Consider the following 19,290-nt stretch of genomic DNA (forward strand, 5'->3'; position numbering starts at 1 on the left):
GAGAAAAATGTAGCTAAATTAAGAAATAACTCATGGGTTATCCTTAGAGAAACAGATCAAGGAGTCGGTAGGCTTGGTTTAATCCTGTGTTTAAAGGCAATAAGAAACAGAATTTCAAGGACCATTTGGTTATCTTTTTTTTAACATTTATTAATATTCATTTTTTTAACATTTATTAATAATCATTTTTAACATGGTTACATGTTTCATGCTCCTATTTTCCCCTTCACCCCCCGCACTCCCCCCCCATGGCCGACGCACTTTTCCACTGGTTTTGTCATGTGTCCTTGATCAAGACCAATTTCCCAATTGTTGGTGGTTGCATTGGTGTGGTAGTTTCGAGTCCACACCCTCAATCATGTCCGCCCCGACCCATGCGTTCAAGCAGTTGCCTTTCTTATATGTTTCCTCTCCTGCAGTCCTTCCTCTGAATGTGGGTAGCATTCTTTACCATAAATCCCTCAGAATTGTCCTGGGTCATTGCATTGCTGCTGGTACAGAAGCCCATTACATTCAATTTTACCACAGTATATCAGTATCTGTGTACAATGTTCTTTTGGCTCTGCTCCTTTCACTCTGCATCAGTTCCCGGAGGTCTCTCCAGTTTGCCTGGAACTCCTCCAGTTTATTATTCCTTTTAGCACAATAGTATTCCATCACCCGCATATACCACAGTTTGTTCAGCCATTCCCCAATTGAAGGACATACCCTCCTTTTCCAATTTGTTGCCACCACAAAAAGCGCAGCTATAAATATTTTCATACAAGTCTGTTTATCTATGATCTCTTTGGGGTACAAACCCAGCAATGGTATGGCTGGGTCAAAGGGCAGGCAGTCTTTTATAGCCCTTTGAGTATGGTTCCAAATTGCCAGCCAGAATGGCTGGATCAGTTCACAACTCCACCAGCAATGCATTAATGTCCCAATTTTGCCACATCCCCTCCAACATTCATTACTCTCCCCTTCTTTCATTTTAGCCAATCTGCTAGGTGTGTCATTTGGTTATCTTTTAATGTTTGTGATAAATACTTACAAAAAGAACAAAATTAAAAACTAAGCTTTTGTGCCAACATATGTTGAAGAGAATAAAGTGGAGAAATTTTACTAAGAACTTAATGAGATGCTTGATATTCTATAACTTTAATATAAAAGTAGTAGGAGGAAGGATAGTGAAAAACATGTTGGAAAGTCTTACTTAGCAGTAAGAAAAAAGAGAACTAGAGTTAAAAACTAATCATAGCCTTACAATGGTATGTCATGAATACCTTCCTCAAGAAAAGAGTCAAAAAGTTATGGATATGGTGAGCATCATTAATACCACACAAAAAATGGAGTCGATAATATTTTAATAGACAGAAAATAACACATTACCGATAGTGGAGTCATTTTAAAATCAGCTTTCCTATGATCATATCACTAATTTGTGAGAGCAAATCAAATTGCCTTTAAAATAGAAAAAAGAATAAAAATGAGAAGATGCAGTTGTGATGATATCAAACTGTCCCATTTAAACAAATTGTAAATACAAAAGAAAAAATGGGAAGTAGATCAAAGAATAGACACTGACACAGACCATTCAAATTTTCTAAAGAAATTTACTCAATTTAAATCAAATACTACAATGAGGAGGAAAGAAAAAATAGTCCCCAAACCCTCAGTCAGCAAACAACTCAATCTTCTTGCCAATGAAATTGATATAGCAGTCACAGCAAACCTGGTTGGAAATATCAACTCTTTTTGATCATTATCACCTCATAAAACATCAAAAAGGACTAGAGAGAAAAAACACATTTATAGAAAATTTGCTAAGAGACTCAGCTAAAGCAGCACCCATTATTAAGGCATTTAAGGAGGAAAATGGACAAAAGACAACAAATGGGGGGAAAATGGAAGACTAAATAAAGAATTTTATAACAAACTCTTTTAACCATTAACAACAGTGGAGCCACCGTATTTGAATTAGATAATCCCTCAGTCAATGAACATTTATTAAGCACCTACTGTGTGCCAGGCACTATACTAAGCACTAGGGATATAAAAAAAGGCAAAAGATAAGTCCCTGCTCTCAAGAAGCTAATAACTAATGGGAGAGGAAAATATATACAAAGAAATGTATTCAAAGTAAGCAGTTTTGAGTAGGAAATATTTAACAGAGAGAAGACATTTGAATTAAGAAGAATTGGGGAAGGTTTCCTGTTGAAGTTGGGAATTTTAGATGGGAGGTCAGTAGTTAAAGCAGAGGAGGAAGAGTGTTCCAGGAATGGGGAATAGCCTCTCCAAATGCCCAGAACTGTGAATTAGAGTGTCGTGTTCACAGTTGCTCAAGCACATTATATGTTCATCCTTTATGATATGGGTGATTTTCAACTTTAATTCTTTAGAGATTGTGGTATTGTATAATCTCTTACAATCTGGGTTTTGATCCTGCCTTTACCAGTTACTACTTTTAATTATTATAATTATTATTTTTAAAAATATTTGTCCATGTTTACATGATACATTTTCTTTCCTTCTCTTCCCTCCCCCAGTTACTGTTTATTTTGAGTAAGAGGTCATACCTCTAAAACCTCAATTTCCTTCTCTGTAAAATTCAGAAATTGTTTTATAACATTTCTAAGGACACCTCTAAATCAGTAATCCTATTATCTCTCTAAGAGAACTAGAAAAAGACCCTTGCTAAAAGACAAGAACAAGAGCTACACAAATAGGTAGATTTGGATGAAATAGGATCTCTATTGTCTGAGGAAGTAGCTACATTGATGACATCCCAGAGCCTTTAAAATAAGAAAGTAGCCAAAATCAATAGGTTTCTTTCTTTAGAGGTGGTTAAGTGGTTATAGCACTAGGCTTAGAGTGAAGAAGACTTGAGCTCAAATCTGACCTCAGACACTTAACATCTGTCTACCTCAGTTTCCTCAGTTGTAAAATGGGATAGTAATAGCACTTACCTCACAGGATTGTTGTAAGAAGCAAATGAGATAATATAGATGAAGTGCTTAACACAGTGCCTGGCATATCATAGATGCTTAATAAATACTTTTTCCCTTCTCTATCTGTCTAATTTTGCAAGTGGCTCCAGTATACCTAGCTTTCATCTTCTTCTTTAAGAACTTTATGATTCCCCTTAGGGATCCAATGAGATAATATTTTTAAAACACTGCCTGACACATAGTAGATACTTTAAAAATGCTTATTCTCTTCCTCTTTGCCTTTCCTTTCTTATACTTAAGCTAAGGCCATTCTAGTCTAGTCTAGACACACAGAAAAATATATCTAGATAATAAAAATCTTACCTTCTCCTGGAAAACTTCCCTCATCCCTCTTAATTCCAGTGTCTTCCCTTTGTTAATTATTTCTTATTTATGCTCTATATAGGTTCTTTGATATGTATTTGTTTGCATGTTGTTTCCCATTAGATTGTAAGCTCCTTGAGGGTAAAGACTGTCTTTTACCTCCTTTTTTGCCTCCCTAGCACTTAGCACAATGCTGGGCACATAATAGGTGCTTAATAAAGGTTATTAATTAATTGATTGATTCCCAAAGATCTCTTCCAACTCTGGGATTCTAAGCATTATGTCTTTGTATCTGTTTCCTGTCCCCACACTACATGATATTTCTTTATGGCCATGTTCTGGAAGAAAGACATCATGGTGATACCATTAATGAGGGCAGTGGTAGAGGCTTTGTACTAGAAATGAACATAGGGCAGCTGGGTAGCTCAGTGGAGTGAGAGTCAGGCCTAGAGACAGGAGGTCCTAGGTTCAAACCCGGCCTCAGCCACTTCCCAGCTGTGTGACCCTGGGCAAGTCACTTGACCCCCATTGCCCACCCTTACCACTCTTACACCTATGAGACAATACACCGAAGTTAAGGGTCTAAAAAAAAAAAAAAGAAAGAAAGAAAGAAATGAACATAAAGGGTTTTATCCTTATATAGAAGCTATTTTCAACAGGCCCTTGAAACTATCAACTTGTGATTAAGTACTAAAGGTTCTACCCCAATTGAGTAGGGAAAGAATCAGAATTTAGGTCAATTTTGTATTGCCTTCAAGAACAGTATACCCTGGTAAGACCAGACCATCCTTCTCAGTCATTGTTGTGTGGTGAAGGAAATAAATGAAATGTAGAGCCTTTAAAGACACACCTCTGAAATGAAATTATTTTCATTCTTCATGTGAAAACTTCATGGTAAATTCTTTAGTGTTCATTATATTATGAATACATTCATAGACCAATATTGGCACAGAGTGGAAAAAGGTCTAGACTATAATGGAAAATTTCAGGCTAACTTTCCATTTGTCCTTCTGGCTGCTAAGTGATTTATTCTTTTAGCCAAATGGCTTCCTTACCACATACCTCACTCACCTTCTAGTTAGAAGCAGATATTATCCGTGTTAAGCATCTAGGTGACACAGTGGATTAAGTGCTGGACCTGGAGTCAGGAAAGCTCATCTTCCTCAATTTAAATCAGACCTTAGACACTCACTGGCCGTGTAATCCTAAACTAGTCATTTAACTCTGTTTGCCTTAGTTTCTTAGCATGCGTAAAATGAATTGGAGAGGGAAATACAAACCACTCTGGTATCTTTGCCAAGAAAACCCCAAATGAGGTCACAGAGTGGGACAAGACTGAAATGAGTGAACAACAGCAAAAATTTTCCCAATGATGATGCAGAGAGAAAATGAGAATTAGGCAATAAAATTGAAATCTTCCTAGTCATTGGATGTTTATTTTGACATTCTTCTCTTTTTGTATTGCCTATAGTACTGAACAACCTAAGATTCATGATTGAAGTTATAAAGAGAAAAAAAATTTAAATTTACATACAAATATATGATATTTCCCTCAACTTTGGATTAGCTAATATGTTGGTTAAGAGTTGGCTTGTGCCCCAATCCAGTATATTCCCTACTAATTCAACTGATAGGACACTTGTATCAAATTATAAAATATTTAATTTAGACTAGATAGCAAAATAAATAAAGGAAAATTATAATTTAGGATAATTCTCTGTGTACCATATACATAAAAATGGACAAAATCTGACTCACACATTCAGTAACATTTCTGAAGAAAACTCATTTTTTCTGGTGGTGAAGTTTTAATCTTAGTGCTCTTTGCCTTGCATTATAGCCGAAATAGTTTGCCTAAGTCTACGTGTCTCTCACCACCCCTCACATATGCATGCACTTTGGGAAGGTTCGAGGATTCCATTATTTCTTAGCTTTACCCTATATCTGCTGCTGCCAGAGGTGGGAAACTTACTGTTCTGCTACCATAGCCATCATTTACTGACGCTTTAAGACTACTTCTCTTTGGGCTCCTTAACAACTAACTGTTGTTAATTGCCTCAGTGTTGGGTTGTCACTTTTTTTTTAATTTATAAAAAGATTGGTAAATGTTTGTTTTTACAAATGAAGATGAGCATTAGAAGAGAGCATCAGAAAATAAATAACCATGAAAAAAAAGTATTGGAAAGAAAATTAACCAGTAGTCACAAGAATTGGGGGGGGAAAAAAACCCTGCCCAAATAAATAACAAACTCTCCCAAAAAAAGAACTTGATATCAGTCTTTAAAGTGTAATACTACCTGAGCTATGTGCTTCAACACATTTTTGGCTCTATCACTAAAAGTTCTAACAGCCTTTACCCCATTGGTCCAAAAAGGCTGTGTAGGAAACTGTGTAAGACTTCTGTGATGATGCAGTGGATGACCTTGGTGTCTTTGATATCTGACCAAGCTCTAACTGCACAATGCCTGCTTCAGCCATTTTCATGGTTATTGGAACAAATTGTTTTGGTCCACCCATGCCATTGAGGGAAGTCTTCGTGTGCTTTGGATAGACATCTTCTTAAGTTACTAATGAGTTTGAGGCCCCGAAGTTATCCTCAACCTGGTTTAGCCCATCTGCCAAGATAGTTTTTGCAAGGTATGGCCACTGCATAGGCTACAGCTTCTTGAAGCCACAGGTGAAAGGTGGATGAACAGCCCTGAAAAGGGATTGGCAAGCCATTACACCAGAAGTACCAGTCTTCTTGGAACACTCCTTATATACCCTGACCCAAGCATATAGGTCATCTAGGTCAACTGTTTAAAAATCATCTTCCTACTTAAATATAAATTTATTAGCTATTTTATTCTATTTTATTTTGTTTGACAAAGAAATAGAAGCAGGCAGTTCAGTAACCCTACTTTCTGTCTATTGTCCATTATTATAATCTCATATATCTGGAAAAGCAGTGGTTCTATCCATTCTTTGTCTCTGTCTTTCCCCGATAAAAACTGGAACCTTCACCCTTTTGGGTAGTTTTTAGTTTATCTAGATGGCCTCAGCTCATTCTGAATTTTAGGACTCTTATAGGACCACGCCATACTTGCATTTAGCCACCATTACCTTCCCATGTTTCCATCTTCTAAATGTTGCCTGAAAGACTTTTGTCTGGATGCCTACTTCTCATGTCATGCTACATGTATGTCTTTTTTTAAAAAAAAATCAAAGTTGCTTAATGAGTTTCATGTGCATATACATCAGTCCTTTAAAGTCAATTTCCCCCTTCTTCCTCACTGGAATTACTTCTTCAGTATAATACCCTGGAGTCTTCTCATCTCTCTTAGACGGATTTAGTCTATATAATTTTAGTCAATGGAAGCCTAACTATCCTTTTTCAGAACACTTTGAACTTTACTTTTCAAACTTTGGTCAAACTTCCCTCTCCTTTATTATAAATTCTAATAGGGGTGACAACTTCCTCTTAAGTTTTGTATCATTTCTATAATGGCAAATAGTTCTCCTTTTTGGTGACAATCATATCCAGGACAGCATTTCCTCTTTTTTGTTTTCTTCACCTTTTGAAGGATGAGATTACTGCTAAGGGAAAGCAAACAACAGCAAACAATTATTAACTATTCTGCTTTTGGCAAGAGGACAGTTCTAGCAGATGTTCATATAATTGAAGCCTCCCTATTGATGCCATATCATCTCAGTGGACCAGCCTTATGAGTAATAACTAATTGCTTTTTCTGGCCACATGGTTTAGATCGTGTTTTTTTTCTTTTTTTAATTTTTCTTTTGAATATTTTCCCATAGTTACATATTTCATGTTCTTTCCCTCTTCCCCCAAACCTCCCTAACCCCCCTTAGCAGACACACAATTCCACTGGGTTTTACATGTATCATTGATCAAGACCAAATTCCATATTATTGATAGTTGGACTAGAGTTATCGTTTAGTGTCTCCATCCCCAATAATATCCCCAATCAACCCATAAGTTCAAGCAGTTGTTTTTCTTCTGTGTTTTTAGATTATAGTCTGATAAGAATAACTCTTCTGTTTTTTGCTTCCATAAATTTTCAGTTACATGTTCTTTACCACATTTCCTTTCACCTTGGTCTGGTCCTTTGGTAGATTTTCTCTTCTCTCTCTCTCTCTCTTTTTTTTTTTCTACATTTCTTCTCAACCTTCTTCTGATACCTGGTTTATGACTGGCCAAAGCTGCCCCAATATCCTGGTGAATATAGAGTTATGACCACCAAGTCAATCAAGGATACTTTATCAGATATCTCCGTTGTGTCTTGTTCTGGTTAGCTAGTTGAATGACTCCTGTGAGCTGCCCAACATTAGTTTTATATTTGTTCACTTCGGAGGATCCTAGGTAAATGAGGGAAACTTGTATTTGGCAGGCAGTGAGGTAGACTTTGATGGAAGTTTACACTTCAGAAGTTCTCTAGCAAAAACAAGATTTTGTTGAAGTGGAACCCCTAGTCACCCATAAGGACTATAACTTTTAAGCAGAAAGGGAACTTAAAAGGACAGGGAATATCAATAAAGTCTCTTCCTTAAAATAGCTCTCCCAACTATCTGTAGTATTGAGCAGGGACTTTTATTTATTGACCTTTTGTTTAGACTTTAAGTGAGAGATAAGGGGGGAGATGTCAAGATTTTTTTCTTTTTTCTCTGCCTTCACAACCCTGGTCAGGTTAGAGATTATAGGGATAAAAACAGACAATAAAAGAAAGGAAATCTTTTTCCTGGTTTGTAGAAACTTCTTATATTACAAACTAATGAGAAGCCAAATTTCTAACTTAAATGTAATATCTTGACTATACATTTCCAAATTATATTTTAAAGATTTTTGAACTGCTAAAAACAATAATGGATCTTTGGAGGATTGCAGCTAGGATTAAGATTACATGCAAATAACATATGCCTCTATTGCCATCCTTAATCTCCTTACATCCTTAAACTTAAACATTTACTCAATATAATTGAAACTTGGTTGTCCCTTGAAGAATCCTTTCTACTAGAGACCATTTCTCTTCTTCATTGACTAAGAGGATCAGGTGTTGAGGTTAATATATGTCTTGATCTCACTGTGATCTCACTGTCATGTATACACTGTTCCTTTGCCATCGCTCCCCATTAAACTTTTCTCCTTTACAGTCATAGAATCAAAAGGTTTCAGAATTTCAATTGGTTGAAAAGGGACCTCAACTGATATCTAGTCCAGTACATTCCTGAAAAAGAATTCCCCACCTCAGGATATCCAACATGTGGTCATCCAGCCTTTGCTCAGAGATCTTTTTTTAAACCCTAACCTTACATCTTGAAATCAATACTATATACTGGTTCCAAGACAAAAGAGCAATAAGGGCTAGGTACCTTCCATCTCTAGGCTTGACTGAGTCACCTAGCTGCTCCCTTAGAGACTTTTAATAAAGAAGAACCAATGACAACCATATGTATACTATTCTACTTCTACATAGCTCTAAATGTCAGGAATTTTTCCTTAAATCAAACCTAAAATTTTCTTTCTGCAACTCTTTCCACCCATCAGTTGTACCTCAAGGGACAAATATAACAAGTCTTTTTCCTCTTCATATGATAGCCTTTCAAGTATTTTTTCAAGTAATTTGTTAATAATTCCATCAAAGTCTTCTTGTCTCCAGGCTAAATATCCCCAGTTCCTTTTATTGAAAGTCATATGGCATGAGTTTGGGGACACTTGCCATTGTAGTTGTCCTCGTATACTTTTCAGCTTATGAATGACCTTCCTTAAATGTAATGCCCAGACCTGGACACAATATTTCAAACCTGGGCAGAATATATGATAGGACCTTTGCTTCCCCATATTCGTTTTCTTGGATGCCACATCCAACTATTGACTCAACTTTCCCCTATTCTACATCCTCACATCTTTTAGAGATATACTTCTGTCTAGTTATGATTCATTCATACACTAGTGAACTCATCTATAAGAATGTGAACATCAACAAGACAAAACAAAAAGAGTGAACATCTATCAATATTAGATTTAATCTTTAAGCTTTGCTATTCCCAAGTAGTCTCCCAATCCATCTATATTTTTGCCCAGTGGTAGCTCAGAACTCTCTCCCTCAAAAAATCCACCAGCTTTTGCTTCCCCAATATTAGAAATTATAGGCATGCACCACTACCCCAGAGTCACTTCACCCTCTACCTACTACATGGCCTCTTATCTTCCATCTCCAGCCTAGCTGAACCTTTTTCTGTCTCCAAGATTCCTTAAGGTTTCTTGAACTTGGCATTTACCTATCAGTTTTTTTTGTTTTATCTGTTTGTTTTTTAGTGCCCTTGGATGTAGTCTATCCAGGCTTCATGACTTGAACTCATTAGGTACTCTCTTATCTTCTTACTTGGCTTTTAAATCCTGGATAATTATTTTTTATCCTTTCTAGTCTGAAAATGGTTGTCCTTGATGGAGGGAAAAACAGTCAAGATAGAGCTGAATTATTCTATCTTCTGTCATCTGTTATTTTCCATCTTTGCCAAGCAGGGGTCCTATCTCTCTCTTGGTCTTTTTTATTGCCCCAGAGGCAATGGGGGGGGGAGGGAAAAACCTTTTTATTGTCTGAAACATTTATCTCAAGGTTCAACTCCTACTGGGCTTTAACGTTCCTGTTATTTTTACAGAACCTTCATAATCTTTGATGTTTAACTTCCTTTATGTGCTCTGCCTTCCTGCTACTTGCACACATTCTTTTAAAATCATTGATGAAATCACTGTGTAGCCATATGTCTAGATTATTTATTGCTCATACTGTGTAAATATCTGAACCACGAATAGTATTTTACTGCCCTTCCTATCGCTGTCTCTTGTGGATTATTGCCTACCTTGGCCACTCTTCTACCATTCTACCACCCGTTATCCTCTAAAAATGGTCTTATTTGTTGCATGTACCTGATTTAATAGCTATACTTGGATATTCTTTTCTTTCTCCCCTCCTTTTTTAAGTTTTAAATCTCCTTGGACACATTAACCACTTTCTCAGAACATATTGTTTCCCACCCTCATGAGATGTACTCTCTCCCTAGCCAATGGCTCATCATTCCTAGAGATGTGGTATAGTAGATATAGAGACAAGAAAAACTAGGTTCAAATCGCACCTCTGTTTACTAGCTTTGCTACTATAGAAAAATAATTTAAATAATCCAAACCTCAGTTTCTTCATCTTTAAAATGAGGATAATCATATCTATAATTCTTAGTACACACAATTATTGTGAATCTCAAATGAGATAATCTATATGTAAAGCATTTTGCGAACACCCATGACAGTTTTTATCCTATACCATGGTCCAGGTAGGTGGCTGAGAGGATGGAGCACTGGGCCTAGAAGATCTGAGTTCAAACGCAGCCTTAGACACTAGCTGTGTGACCCTGAGCCAATCCCTTTTCCCACTCAAAATCCCAAGGAACTATCCTCTATTGATTCTATCCTTCCCTCCAGTCTTTGAGCAAGAGGTATCCTCCCTCCTTTCAAAGGCTAAGCTGTGCCTTTTATCCCATCTCCAAATGCTTCTACCAAGACCTAGCTCCATCAATCATCTCCCCTTTTATAGGTATTTTTTAAATCTTCCAACAAACATTATTCTCAGTTTTGGTCTTCCAAATCTCAATTCAATTAATTTCAGGAGACATTTATTAAATATTAAGTGCATTGTAAGTATTGAGTAGTAGGTGTAAGACAAAGAAAATTCCTCTTATCAAGAAACTTACATTTTAGGGGCTATGACAGGCAAGAGATAAAACATGTATACAAATGAGTATAATATAAATAAATTTTAGTATTCACAAAGAACTGCCACCGGTGCCCTATTTTTTGGTCTGCATCCTCCTTGGCCTCACAGCAGTTTTCTAACCTCTGTTGATTAACTCTTTTTCCTGGATACTCCTCCTTTGCCTTCTGTGACTGGTTCCTTTTACTTATCCAATTAACTCCTTTCTAGGCTCCTTTGCTGTATTCAATTCAATCCCATAAACATTTAGTGCCTACTATGTGCTAGGCACTGTGTGAAGCACTTTTCAAATATTATCTCATTTGATGCTGATCTGATCATCCTCATTGAACTCCTGCTCTCTTGGTGGTGAGTTTCCTATGAGCTGTGTTTGGCCCTCTTCTCTCCTTATGGACTCTCTCTTGGTGATTTCAGTTGTGCCCAAGAGACTGAGTACTATCACTTCTCACCAAGACTACAATAAGTTTTGTACTTGTTCTCTCTGCTTCCACTCTTTTCCATGAATAAATCCATCCTTCACTCAGCTGCCAAATTTATCCTCCCGGGGATGATGCCATTCCTCTACTCAAAAAGCTTCCATGTCTTTCTATTGCTTCTAGGATAAAATAAGTATTTTTATGCTTACATATAAAAAAGGAGAACAAGTCAGCCTGGCCTTTCAGACCCTCCATAACAGGGCATTTATAGTAGGATCTCATTTTACGTGAATTAAGCACATGTAAATTCAGGTATATGTAATTGGCAATTGATAAAATAAAGGCAGAAAAATATGGAAAACAAAAATTTTTGCTCATGTTCCAAATCTGCATTGTCTTCCTAAGCAGGGTAGAATTTCACAGCAATTCATCCAGTCTGAGAAGTATTAGTGTGAGTTGTTACATTGTTTTCTGCCAAACATTACATTGTTTGTGCCCTTCCATCAGTCTTTGGTGTTCTCCCTTGCAACAACACATCATGTTCATATCTTTTGTTTCATTGGTGCTATTTAGTTATTAATAATGGTCCTAACATAGAAGAGTAATATCCTCTGATAAGCCTAAGAAAAGTCATAAAGAGCCTAGGTATGTTCATATAAGAAATACTTAGTAAATAATAAGGTTTGCTATTATTTGTGACTTTCAACTTACAAGCAAAGGGTCTTAGAATATTTTGATTTTATAAAACAAGGTCCTACTGTATTTCCACCTTATTTTATGCTAATTTCCTTCATGAACTCTGTGTTCTAGAGAAATTGAACTACTAATTATTCCCTTTTTGAAGGGAGTATGCTAGTAAGTATTTAGTAATCAGCTTTCTTAAAAAATTCTTTTAATACACTCTTAAATTTAACCTGCATTATTAACATTTCCTCCATCATGTTCTGAAGTTTATGCAGTCAACAAAAGAAAAAAATAGAATCCAACAATTCGTTTTTGAGAACCCATGCTAATTGGTTCCAGAATACCCCTACTTATATTCAACTTTCCCTTTAACATGTTTGTGGTAAAGGAATTTTGAACTTGTGCAAATCATTTAATCTTTATTTTTTAGTTTCCTCTTCTGAAAGATGAAGGCTCTATTAGGTTTCCTTTCTGCACTTGTTAATTCTATGATCCTATTCTATGTTCTAACGTAGGATAATCTATCTTATTTTCTAACATGGAAAATACCATACCTTTAAACATTCCATTTCCCTGAAAATACTCAGATAGGGTGTTAACAAGTTTGTTTCTACCCACCCCCCCAAAGATGAAATTCTTAAATTCATCTACTTTCAAGGAAAGCAATTTTCTGAAAAAATGATAGATTTCTGAAAGAAAAGCAGTACTAAATCTAGAAGGGACCATAGAGATCATTTTTTCTAACTTTCTCATTTTATAGATGAGATCACTATAGGTAGAGGTAATAAATATCAAAGCCAGGATTTGATCCCAGCTTTTCTAACTCCAAATCTAGTCCTCCTTCCATTACTTCATCTTGTCCCTCTATATCACAATTATTCTTTAAGCTTTTTGTTGATTTTATTTCTCATTAGCCATAATTGATTCATTCAGTCAACATTCAACAATATTTATTGAGCTTAATCTTATGTGAAAGGTCCCCTGTGATGAGGTGGGGGCAAAGAAAAAGAAGGAGGGAGTACAAAGAATAAAGTATAGTCCTAGAAATCATGGAGCTCATGATTTAATAGGGGAAAAGGGAAAGGAATAAGCATTTATTAAGTACCTGCTTTGTGCCAGGCACTGTACTAAGTACTTCACAAATATCTAATTTATCCCTCATAATAACCCTGTGATTCCCATTTTATAGTTAAGGAAACTGAGGCAGAGGTTAAGTGATTGAAATACCCAGAGCTAGTAAATGTCAAATTAGTAATGAGTAATACATAAAGATCATCCTGACTCCAGGCCCAGTACTCTGTCCACCATATACTCAGATGCTTATATGATGGAGAGATATGACATCTACATAGATTATTGAATTTATGACCAAGAAATCAGAATCTTGTAAGGATAATGGCTATGAGGGATACACATTAGGAGCCTTAAGTTCAAATACAGGCAACATGAACATAGTCAAAGCAGTGTCTTTGGGACCAATATAGGTAGCCAGTTTGAATAATCAAATTTTGGATGGGATTTTGTGGTAATTAGACTGGTAAGATTTAATGGAGTGTTATGTTATTAATTATACTTATATTGAATTGATACAATCTTAAAAAGACTTTAAGATAATTGATAGATTCTCTTCATGGACTTTTTTTGGGGGTGGTGGAGGATCATATGAATTGGATTTTTTAGCTCTTCTGAATTAATTTGATAAGCACTGACCTTTTTATATCATAGTATAGATCTGATCTTCAAGAGAAATGCAAGCCTAGTAGTCCATGTTCTTTTCCATTTGGCCAGAGGTTCTTCAGTGTTAATGGAATAGCCAACTGGGGCATAGGACTATAATAGTCACCCAAACATTTATTTCATCTAGCTATATAAAAGGAAAAATTCACATTTCTATGATATTTTCAAGTTTGCCAAGCATCTTCCTCATGAAACCCTTATGTAACTATCCCTATTTTTCTAAGTGGGAATCTGATTTATAGAGGTTAAGTGACTTGTTCTGGATCACAGAGCTAGCAAGTATCAAAATCAGGATACAAACCCAGGAATTTCCTCCTCTTAAGATGATAGCTTTTCCCATCATATCAGAATTCACCTAACATGGAAATAGCATGGAGCTTCCAAAGAACATGGAAATTGAGAAAGAGGAAAGGCAAGTGTATATTATATTAATACTCATGATTATTGCTGCAGCCTGATTCTAAGTGAACATTTCAAACTGCAGAACAGTCACCATAGGGGCGAGAGTAATTGGCTGCCTCCTATGAAAGAAATTCTTTGGACTGAACAGCAGGAATGCCACGAGACAACATGGAGACTTTGGCAGCCTGAGGAAGGGTATGAGTAGGGATAACAGTTTCTTCTCTTCATAAACATCCATATGCAAAAATAATAAAATGTTTAGTCTGAGTAATACATTAAGGAAATCAATTAAGCCCACATGCAACTTTCAAAGATTTTAATTACAGTACTTAGGGTACCTCACCAGAGGAGTTTGTTAGGAAAATAATTTGTAAATGAATAACAACTGGCACAGTTAATTGGTTGGGATTGTAATTAGATCCCACTGGTAGTCCATTGGAATGGTGATCAAAACCAAGCCAGTAAACTGGGGAGAAGCAGAGTAAATGATATCTTAGATATTTATGTCTGCACTGCCTCTTTATTACCAAATGTATACACAGTGAAATAGTAAGACCACATGTACATGCTAAATTGGTAGCATCATATCTTAATAACGATCCTGCTTACACAGATGTCTGATGGATTGCTGGTATCAAGTATCTGGGTTCTGACATGGAATATTGGGACAGGAGGCTACCCCAGAAATCATCTAGTTTAAACCTCTTCATTTTGCAGAGAGGCAAGTGGGTGGAAGTGATTCTTTGGAGTCTATACAGGGATTTAGTGACTAACTTTCACACTTTACAGTGTGATGTTTGACTCTAAAGGGGAAAGGAAGGGATATGTTCGGGGTCTACCACCAGAATGAAATAAGTTTATAGGACTTAGAACTATAAGGAATGTGAGAGACCATCTTTGTTCAGTTCTCTCATTTAACAAGGATCTGTGGTTCAGCAGACAGAGTTCCATTCTTGGAGAAGACTCATCTTCTTGAGTTCAAATCCAACCTCAGATACTTACTATGTGACCCCAGGGCAAGTCAGCTCTGTTGGCCATGGTTTCTTTACTGGAAGAGTAAATGAGCTGGAGAAGGACATGGCAAACCATCGCAGTATCTTTGCCAAGAAAGCCACCAATGGGATTATGAAGAGTTGGACATGACTGAAAAACTATGGAATAACAACAAAACTCATTTATCCGAGCTTAAAACTAAGTCTCAGAGAACTTGGCTTGCTTAGGTTTGCATGCAGAGTTTGTGATTACCCTTCTTATTCTGCAGAGTGGTATTTGGCATGCTCTCAGTGTTTTCCCCCCTTTAATTATGACTGCTATCTATGTGGTGCCCAGGAGTCATACTTAAATGGGGGAAAACACTGAGAGAGGTCTTTATTTTAAACAAGGTTAATTTCTTGTTAGTATGGTTAGCATGGATGATGTCTTTGCTTTGGTTTTGATGATGTCTTCTCAAAGAAATGTGAATTTCCATTACCCTGGCTACCTAGTCATATACCTGAGACCCATAGCTCAGACAAGCCAGAAATAAGCTAACTAGACACAAAAAGATCTTATCAGGGAATTGCACAACACCAGGAGAGGTGGGAATCAGACACTTCCAACAGAGGAAGACTATAGTGTAGTGACAGAGAAGTCCTAGGACAAGCTGGGATCTATAAGATGAGCCAACAAGGGGCAGCTAGATAGCTCAGTGGATTGAGACCCAGGCCTAGAGATCTGAGATCCTGGATTCAAATCTGGCCTCAGACACTTCCTAACTGTGTGACCCTGGGCAAGTCACTTAATCTCCATTACCTAACCCTTACTGCTCTTCTGCCTTGGAACTATTATGCAGGAAGGTAAGGGTTTAAAAAAAAAAAAAAAGCTATGAGCCAGCAGTAATGGCAGAACAATGGTGGAAGCATGACCAAAGAGTTCCTGGACCAAGTGTAGAGAGTTCTAGAACCAAACAGGATCCAGGGCCAACATGCACCAAGGGACAGAACACTGATGACAAAAAGCCAAGACATTGACCTATACCAGAACTGAATTGTGTGGATCTTTTGGGTCCAAAGAAAGAACTGAACTTTCAACCTTGAATTATTTTGCCTTTATTTTTATTTTTTGAGGAAGGATGGGAAACTAAAGTAGTATTACATCCTATACTATAATTTCACAACATTCACTTGATTTTTTGTGTGTGGATGTTCTTTACATTTGCATTATTGTCATCATTATTCTTTTTTTTTTTTTTTACTCAGTTTACTCTGCATCAGTTTAGGCAGCTCTTTTCATGCCTCTCTGTAATCATGACATTTGTCATTTTTTATAGCACAATAAGATTTGATTACATTCACGTACTAAAATATGTTAAACCCTTTCTCAGTTTTTGAGTGTCTACTTTGCTTCCAATTTTTTCTTCTCACAAAAAGTATTGCTCTCTCTCTCTCCCTCCCGCCCTCCTTTTCTCTCTCTCTCCCCTCCAGTCGGCCAGTGGCAGCGTCTCCTCTTCTCCTGGTTGCTGGGGTGCAGTCCATCCTTTAGGATCCCTGCTGAGTGTCTGTCTGAAGAGCCAGGTCCCACTTTAGCTGTTCAATAAGAGCATCCTGAAGTTAACCTTTTATGTGGAAGAGTGTGGGGAAAACAGCCAGGCTCTTCTGAAGGTTCTTGGAACAGAAGAAGGCACTTGCAAACATCATGCCCAAGTTTTACTGTGATTACTGCGATACCTATCTCACTCATGATTCTCCATCTGTGAGGAAGACACACTGCAGTGGAAGGAAGCACAAAGAGAATGTGAGAGACTATTATCAAAAATGGATGGAAGAGCAAGCCCAGAGCCTGATTGATAAAACAACCACTGCATTTCAGCAAGGAAGAATTCCTCCCAATTTTTTCTCTGCTCCTCCACGAGGAGGGCCTATGATCCCACCTCCTCACCCTAGCATGATGGGGCCTCCCCCTCCTGGGATGATGCCTATGGGGCCTCCTCCTGGCATGAGGATGCCCATGGGAGGTCACATGCCTATGATGCCTGGCCCTCCAATGATGAGACCCCTTCCCCATCCCATGATGGTGCCCACTCGCCCTGCGATGCCCAGACCAGATAGATAAAATAAAAGAAATACAAAAAAAGAAGCCCATTTCTCAGTTTTCAATTCTTTGTTCTATTTCACCAGAACATCATGGTGCTGGGCCTCAGATATATGGTTTTTTTTCTTTTTTTTTCCCCTTCCCCTTTTAAAACATTGACACTCTTTTATGTCACTGTCACTTTCATTGGTCCGATCCCTTCCCCTAACCTTCAGTATTTCCCTCCCCTGTGATAAATAAGCACAGTGAAGAAAAAAAGAAGCATATTGGACATGTCTAAAAATTCTCCTTTTTTCTGCACCTATAGTTTTAACTTTGCAGTAGTCCCCCTTCTCCTGCCCTTCAGTATTTCCCTCCCCTGTGATAAATAAGCACAGTGAAGAAAAAAAATAAGCATATTGAACATGTCTAAAAATCCTCTTTTTTTCTGTACATATGTAATTTTAACACCTCTCTGCCAAAGGAAAAGAAAGGAAATATCCTTTTACCAGTCTTCTGAAGTCATAGTTGCATAATACATTCATTGATCAGAGCTTTGAAGTCTATCAGTATTGTGTTTCTTAATATTGTGGCAGTTGTGTAAATTGTTTTTCCTGTTTTTGCTTACTTTCCAACTCTACCATTAGTACACAGAAGCCTTGATGTATTTCTCTAATCCATGTTTATTTCTTACAGCACAATAATATCCCATCACTTTCGTATATCTCATATGTTGTTTGATGTTTCTCATTTGGTGGGTATTGTTGGCTTGCCATTCTTTGCTACTACAAAAAGTGCTGCTATTGATATTTTTGTATATATGAGACATTTCCCACCATCTTTGCCTTTTTGGGTTATATGCCAGTAGTGGTGGTATCACTGAATCAAAGATGTGTGTTTCACTGAATAATTCCAAATCATTTTTCAGAACTATCAGACAAATTCATAGCTTCACCAAAAGTACATTAGTGTGCCTGTCTTTGCACAGTCCCTCCAACACCGACCATTTTTCTTTTGTCATCTTTCTCAAAATTATTTGTATAAAGTGAAGCTTCAGAGTTTTAATTTGCATTTCTCTTTTTAGAGAGTTGGAACATTCTGTCATGATTGTTGATAGCTTGCCAGTTTGGGGTTTTTTTTGCTAACTGCCCCAGAAGTTATAAACATGTAAGAAGACTTCCCATTTCCTGTCAAAGAAACAATTTAAAAAGGAAGAATGGGGCAGAAATGCAGCTTATATTTGTGTTGTGATGTATAAAAATAAAAGTATTGATTGTTTTAGCATTGAAAAAAAGTGTTGTTATAAATATTTTGGAGTATGTAAGAAATTTCTTAGTAATGTTGTTTTGGGGTTTGTTCAGTAATTGAATCTATGGGTCAGAAATCTATGATTCAGAAATCGTATTCACTTTATTTGCATATTTCTAAACAACTTTCCAAAATGATTGTACTAATTCACAATTTCCCCAACAAAGCACTAAAATGTCTATTTTTCCACAATCCCTCTGACATTGAGGATTCCCAACTTTTGTTGTCTTTGAAAACAATTTTCCAAGTGTGAGGTGAAATTTTAGAGTTGTTTTTTGTTGTTTTGTATTTGTCTTTTGTTGATTGCATTTCTCTCATTTTAAGTAATTTGGGTCAGTTTTAATATATTATTAAAATATCTTTTAACCATTTGTCTATTTGAGAAAGACTTTTTATATATTGCTTATATATTTTGGATATCAAATCCCCATCAGAGAAATTTGATACAAAGTTCTTTCCCATTCAGTTACTTCCATTCTTACATCCTAGATGTTTCAGTTAATTTGTGAAGAAACTTTTCAGTTTCATGTTATCAGAATGATCTCTTTCGTGCTCTTTAATCACTTTTATACCTTATTCGATTAAAAACACATATCCTACTCATAGCACTTTTTTTATGGTATGATCTTTCATTATACC

General features: G+C 36.7%; 1 protein-coding gene across 1 annotated transcript; it reads left to right on the plus strand.

Annotated features, from left to right (window-relative positions):
- The first annotated feature begins 16,789 nt into the window (after positions 1-16,789).
- On the plus strand, positions 16,790-18,963 carry LOC123256426 (U1 small nuclear ribonucleoprotein C-like). Its single transcript, XM_044685072.1, has one exon. The coding sequence runs from the start codon at positions 16,969-16,971 to the stop codon at positions 17,383-17,385; it is 417 nt and encodes a 138-aa protein (XP_044541007.1). The 5' UTR covers positions 16,790-16,968; the 3' UTR covers positions 17,386-18,963.
- The last annotated feature ends 327 nt before the right edge of the window (positions 18,964-19,290 follow it).

The sequence above is a fragment of the Gracilinanus agilis genome, chromosome 1 (genome assembly GCF_016433145.1).
Source record: "Gracilinanus agilis isolate LMUSP501 chromosome 1, AgileGrace, whole genome shotgun sequence".
In the NCBI taxonomy this organism is placed as follows: Eukaryota; Metazoa; Chordata; class Mammalia; order Didelphimorphia; family Didelphidae; genus Gracilinanus; species Gracilinanus agilis.

Excerpts from the sequence above, each read along its gene's own strand:
- LOC123256426 (XM_044685072.1), top strand. The coding sequence starts at position 16,969 with ATGCCCAAGTTTTACTGTGATTACTGCGATACCTATCTCACTCATGAT.